This window comes from Lineus longissimus, chromosome 11 (assembly GCF_910592395.1).
Source record: "Lineus longissimus chromosome 11, tnLinLong1.2, whole genome shotgun sequence".
Classification (NCBI taxonomy): domain Eukaryota; kingdom Metazoa; phylum Nemertea; class Pilidiophora; order Heteronemertea; family Lineidae; genus Lineus; species Lineus longissimus.
In genome coordinates this window covers 5,476,141-5,482,907 of record NC_088318.1, presented here as the reverse complement: position 1 = coordinate 5,482,907, position 6,767 = coordinate 5,476,141, and the positions used below count along the sequence as shown (strand labels likewise).

At 47.6% G+C, this 6,767-nt stretch overlaps 1 protein-coding gene across 1 annotated transcript; it reads right to left on the bottom strand.

Annotated features, from left to right (window-relative positions):
• Positions 1-1,528: 1,528 nt before the first annotated feature.
• Positions 1,529-5,365, bottom strand: LOC135496071 (uncharacterized). The gene is made up of 2 exons (XM_064785188.1): positions 4,801-5,365; positions 1,529-2,502 (listed from the first exon to the last, which is right to left on the bottom strand). The coding sequence occupies exons 1-2, from the start codon at positions 5,363-5,365 to the stop codon at positions 1,529-1,531; spliced, it is 1,539 nt and encodes a 512-aa protein (XP_064641258.1).
• Positions 5,366-6,767: the final 1,402 nt, after the last annotated feature.

Sequence of the window (6,767 nt, the reverse complement as noted above, 5' to 3'; positions counted from 1 at the left end):
CGAAAAAAAACTTGCACGCCGATATCACGTCACCCCCACTATTACGACGCAACATCATTTCCATTATCGTCACAATAGTATCTATGAACGGAGGCCCCACTCGGGTCAAGTCGGAACCAAAATTGAAAAAGTGTGTTAATTTAGTCGCTTTTGAATTTGTCCACCTCATGTGTTATTTACTGATGGAAACTGTGATTGCAGAATGGAAAGTTACAGGACAGCCGTCAGCTTGTTAACAATGCCCTTAATGATACCAAGGGTCCCTTCAGTCCGAAATCGGCGTATACTCACGTTGCGAGAAAGTTTTTTTTGCGGCAGGAGTTGTGAGTGGCAAAAATAACGCGTGTTTCTGACATAGCTGAAACAAAATTTTAAAAAATCCGTTAAGCAGTTTCAGGAAAAAACTTTACCAATGAAACAGAAGAAGAACAATGATACTGGAGTAAAAGGCCGCTCACTCCTTTCAGTGGCCATTGACGAATTTGCCAGCATCTCACGCAGCTTTATTGACTGCACAGACGATGACAACTTAAAGTTGAAACATAAATCGTACACACGTCCCATAGCCTTCGCATAACTTGGGTCAAAAAATTGGACAACAACTTCCCATACGCTTTACAATTCATCACTTCTGATGGGATTCAGTTTGATACAAGCAGCTATCTAAATCATAATTTCATCCACATGTCCTATTGTTTGTTTGATATCATTGTGATTCAAAACCTGCTTTGATATTTCTTCTGAGCACGCTCGTTTTAAGATCTATTAATTTGTCGAAGTGTGTCGCTAAGCGTGTGCAGGAGATTAGCATGTGTAAAACACTAGAAAAGAAGTAAACATGGTCAGGATGCCTCCAGTCTGTTTATGACATCATAAGAATGACAAAGACAACACAGATATAGTATATCAATTTGGCCAAATTTTTATTTGACAGATACCGGAAAGAAAAGGGGGGCGTAACCCCAAAATACATACATTTAATTAATTCAGCAGGGAAACCAGAAAATAAACAGTCACGTGACCCCATCTAGTCTGCATGACACAATTCAGGTGGAGAAAAGGTCACGTGACCTAAGTGGTGTGTGACCTGCTGAGCCGCGAGAAAAGAGTGACGTAACGTCACCTGACCAGCGAGGGGTGCCCCGGAGGTGGTGGGGGTGGAGGACGGTTAGCGAAAAATCACAGAAGTTGTCTTGCTAATCTGAAGCAAGTTCCTGGAATGGCGGGTTCGCGCGAGATTCATCCGCGTGGGTAAATAGGCCGGGGAAAGACGGCCCCCTGATTGGCTGAAAGATCCCGCCGATTCCCAGAATCTGCACCGCTGCCCCTGATGATAACTTGCAGAGTCAGCACAGTTACTTACATAGAGAAAATTGCAATTTAAAGAGATGGATGTACCAATTAGGAGTACAACTTTGAACAGAAAAAACCCAGATTACATTGGCTGGCTGCCTGATACACACACATAAGTGGTAGTGTCGCGAGCCCCTGCATGAGACAGAGGGCCCGACACAAAAGTTGTGGTATATCAGTTAATACGAATGTATTTACGAAAGGCGTCAGAAGACCATCGACCTAGCAGACGTATTTGAGTGTCTGACTTGCCTTGCCGTGCTGCTTCGCTACTAGCACCGATCCGAAATGAATGGCCTTTAAACCTACTCGAGTCCAGGCCGCAGAAAGCCAATACAAGTTTCAACATGCGGTCAAAGTCCCTCCTGAGGAGGGGTGCACCGGACGGAGCCAAAAAGAGAGGCCCTGGAGTAGTCCCCCTAAGTGACAAATAATCTGTTAATGCTGCAATAGGGCAGGGTGCTGAACCTGAAGCGAGGTGTATAAACTGCGGTCCTTGAGTCCTGCTGGACTTGAACCTCAAAACGGAAATGGTGGCCTCGCCCCGTGCAACGGTGACATCGCCCAGCTGAATACAAGTGGAACTATATAACGGGTTACAGGTTTTAGGTACCATTTCCCCGATCCTAAGGCATGCATGGAAAGCGGTAGAAAACATGGCGCGCACTAAAAGTTGTTGGTACCTAAGGGGGAATACCCGAGGAACTGCAGCGAGCAACCTGACCAGAATAGGTTTTGTTATAGGGAGACGAATGTCGGAACTCCCCTTCAAATTCTGGGCAGCGCCCAGCAGTTTCTTGACTAGAAAGGATGAAGAAGGGTCTGGATACCCATGCCACTTCATAGTGAAGCAGACGGCCGACAGGTAGCTCGCTATAGTTGCTGGCGCATAATTCTTAGAATATAGATAAGCTACAAACAAGGTACAATCAGAGACCGATAATGGCAAAGAACAATCACAGTGTAACACGTATGTACAAAAATTTAGATATATTGTCCAGGCTCTATTGTAACTTTGCTTTGCTGACTCGCTCAGCACCCCTCCTACCAACACGTTCAAGGAATCAGCAACCCCCTGGGGGATATATCTTCCGGAAGCAGTGACGGGTCTTGGTCCAACCATGGGGCCAACTGGCGTGCCGCATTGACCTGAAACCGGGAAATCATATCCGGTAAGGTGTTAAGCTTCCCAGGGACGTGCTCGGCCCTGAAGCGGATATTAAGTTGTAAACAACGCAAAACAAGCTTACGAACCAAACACATAACCCGTTTATCCTTGGACGATTGCTTATTGATAATGTGGACAACGGCTTGGTTATCCGAGAGAAACACAATGCATTGGTTCTTCCAAAGGTGGCCCCATACAAACAGAGCGGCTACAATAGGGTAGAATTCTAGAAAGGTGATGTGAAATGATTTCCACCGTGAGGGCCAAGCTCCAAATAACCAGTGGGAGCCAAAAATCGCCCCAAAACCCAGACTCCCAGCAGAGTCGGTATGTAGTTTGAGCTTAGTGCTAGAAACCCAGATATCACCATGAAAAAAGGAAACACCGTTGAAATTAGCAAGAAATGCGTTCCAAACAGACAAGTCGGCTTTCGCTTCAGAATTCAAGCGGATATGATGAAATGGGCGGGAAAACCCGATGGTGAGGTCGATAAGGCGCCGGAGGAAGGCGCGACCAGGCAGGACGACGGAGCAGGCAAAGTTGAGAAGCCCAATGACCGACTGTAATTCCCGCAGGGTAACCGACGACCTGTTGAGAAGAAATGAGATTTGGGACCGACATTTTGCCAACTTGTCAGCGGGGAGGCGGGCTTGAAAAATAATTGTATCGAGTTCGATGCCCACAAACGGCATGACCTGCTCTGGGCCGAAAGTTTTGTTAAGAACAAGTGGAATGCCCACTACAATACATAACTTTTTGAACAGATCTAACTTCTGAGCACATCGAACTCGTCCATGAATAATGAGTAAAAAGTCATCTAAAATATGTACCATAGCAGAAATACCTAGTTTGTTTACTGCTATCCATTGAACAGCAGTACTCAGGGCTTCAAAGATGGAGCAACTGCTGCCACACCCCATGGGCAACACCTTGTCATAATAATATTTGCCCTCCCAGGTAAAACCGAGCAAGTGATAATCGGAAGGGTGAATAGGTATGATACGAAAAGCCGACTTGATGTCGGTTTTTGCAAGGAAAACTGAATTTGTAAGTGATTTAATTTTGTTAATGGCCTCCCAAATAGAGGCATAATTTACATGTTTGGATTCAAAGGGGATGCCATCATTGACGGAAGGTCCTTCAGGAAATGAGAGATGGTGAATCATCCTGAACTCCCCCGGAGTCTTTTTAGGGACTACCCCTAAAGGGGAAACATGAAAATTGGGAAAAGGAGGGTTAGTGAAAGGACCAGCTATTCTCCCTGCCGCTAGCTCTTTTTGAATTTTGGAGGATACAATATCATGATGAATTTTTGAGGAGGTCAAATTATCACAAACTAATGAGCCAGGACTACCCTGGTAATTTAACCTAAAACCAACAGAGAAACCGTTCTTAAGATAATTAGTCTTAACAGGGTCATAGCCGTTAAGATAGGAGCACAGGATCTCACCTTTGACTGGGGAGGGGAGAGGCGTTTTCAAGGAGGGTAGGTGATTATTTTTGGGACTGTTGTTTGGAATCTGAAGGCTTGGCGCTGTCCTTTTTGAAAGTGGGGGTGTGTCTACACTGGAAGCTGGGGTGAGAACCCTGGCACTTGGTGCAAGTGTGGGGGAAGGCGCATTTGTCGCCTTTGACACACTTCCCGTGTTTCTGGAAGCGCCAGCATGACCCTCTGGGGAAGGAGGCAGAGGACTGGCCGGGACGAAAGGACTGAGCATGTGACTTTTTGACGGAAGATCCCTTCCTGTCAGAATCTTTATACTCCGACGGTCCCCGAGAATGTGCCTTGTACAAAAGTACATGGGCAATTTCGGACCACTCTAGGGGTTCCTCCTCCCGCCATCGCCTAAAACTTTCATCGTAAAAACGCCAATCCCCTCCGTCGTCGCAAATTTCTTTAATAAGGGCGGAGTAGCGCATAAGCCTCTGTGCATCTCCCGGCGTCTTCATACAGTGTACCGACGCGAATATGTCAAAACATGACAACCACTGGAAGATGGACAGAGGCTTATCCTTCCTCTCCCTTCCAATAGATAGAGTAATAGGCTCCCCGTCGCCATCTGTTGATATAATGGTGGACCTGGGCCTCTGAGGCTTGTCGTATGATGGGGTTTGGAAGTCGTGGAAATCCACATACTTCCCCGCCCAAACCCTCTCCTTTACCTTGTCGGGCACACCATAATAGAGAGGCCTAGCAGCCGATATCATAGACCCATTTCGGTCTCTGGCAGAATACGACGGCGAGCCTACGGGGTAAACTGCATTAGCCACAGCTGTACCTGTTACCTGCCCCAGAAGGGGCCCGTTAAGGTGAATTGCAGTAGCGTTACAATGTTCCATGTTTCCAGGTTGTTGCACATGTAGATTCATCGACGGGCTGGCTGCTGTGGGGTCGCCCAAATTGGAAGCCGGCTGTACCGAATGTGACGACTGTATTGGGTTGTACGGATGGATAGTTGAGCTGAGTCCATGACCTGGCTGCATCGTAACAACACTCCCGTGGGGTTGCGCCACTGCATTAATGCCCCCTCCAACGCCGACGTTTGGGCCGTCATTGCGGACGTTATGCTGTCCTGCTATAAGGGTAACCATGGTTGACATCATGGTTTTCATTTCAGCAAACATGTCCGCTACTGATGGTACGCTTTGGGTACTGCTAGCATTGTCCGCCAACGAGGGGCCGTCTTGGCTACCAGATGACATGGCGAGGGCATCGCTGGAGCCAGCGGCTGCTGTTATGTTTCTTCTCCTCCTAGCAGGCCTGGGCGCCTGGTTTCCTGTTGCAGGCATAGGGGCCGCCCGTTTCTTGCCCTTGGCTCTGGTGCCTTGCGGTTGCGCCGCCATACCTGAAACGAGGGAGCGGAATCCAGAACCTTGCATAAAATAGAGGTGAAAACTCTTTGATGTGACATACATGTAGGTATGCAAAACAAAGAGCATAAATGCCTGAGAAGGCCAATAGGACCCAGGCTAAAGTATAATGTAAGATGTCCATGGTGACAAAGAGCCACAAGAACGAAAAACACCGCATGTTACAGCCGTGCAACAGAAAGTTAGCTCAGGGTGTTCAGGGGCAGGATATGCCAAGAACACAAGAGCGCAATAAAAGATTATTGCTCCGGGTGTCCAGGGGCAAAATATGCCAAGAACACAAGAGCGCAAAATTTGTATTGATTAATCCGACAGTGCATCCAAGGACCGAAGAAGCCAAGGATGTTACCATAAAAGGGATTAATAAATTGTTGGCTCAGGGTGTCCAGGGGCTCCAAAGAACCAAGGACACAAGAGCCTAAGGTAATTTGAGACGAGGCAAGGGAAAATTAAACCATGCCAAGTGAGGGGGGGTGCCTGAGGCGCCCTCTAATGTACAATAGATTGAACCAGAGTAGCTCATGAGACGCATACCCCAAAAGGCTACGCAGCTGTAACTGGCCTACATGTATATTTCTAGCCGCGGGCTCCTACGGCACAAGATCTGACAGCACCGCGAATGCTCCTGTAGAGTTTAAGATGACCCAGGTCATTGAGGTGGGTCCCGTCATGATGATGGACATGCTGTGTCGACCGTGATAGACCCTTGTGGCGCCAGAAGATGACCGGCACTGTACCATTGGGGTTACAGAAATTACGGACGTATCCATTGGTCTGATGTATCCTGGCGTTGTAATCAGACACTGAAAGATGTCTGGTACGGGTCCTTAGTCGTTGGATGAGTTGGCCGACAAAAACCTTAGATAAGCCAGGTAATTCCCTGACATATTCATCAACCAACTCGGACACAGCATATGCCACATGCATGGGCTGAGCACCCCAACCCATCTCATCCAAGTCATTAGATCCAATCTGTAGGAACAGAATGTTAGGCTGGAAAGCTCGTAAATTGCGCCATACAGCCTGATTCTTGGACAGAGATGAGACGGTGTCCCCACTGATGTGATGCCAACGGATGGCACAGTCATCCAGATCAAACAAGTTGGGCCGAGGTTGGGCTGGGTGCACATCAACAAAAGCCTCTTTTGACGCGAAATCGCGTGAAAATTCCATCAAACGCCTCACGTAGCTATGTCCCACTACAGATACGCGAGTCTGAGGTCATCGTTGGTAGTTACCAACGCCGGCAGCATGCACAAGATGGGCCGCCATAGCGCCAACTGAAGACAAAGGAAAAGTACGTGAGGGGATGGAATGCACTGCAAATGTACACGGAATACCGAGCAGTGGAAAAAGTCGGTAGAAAAAAGTCGAT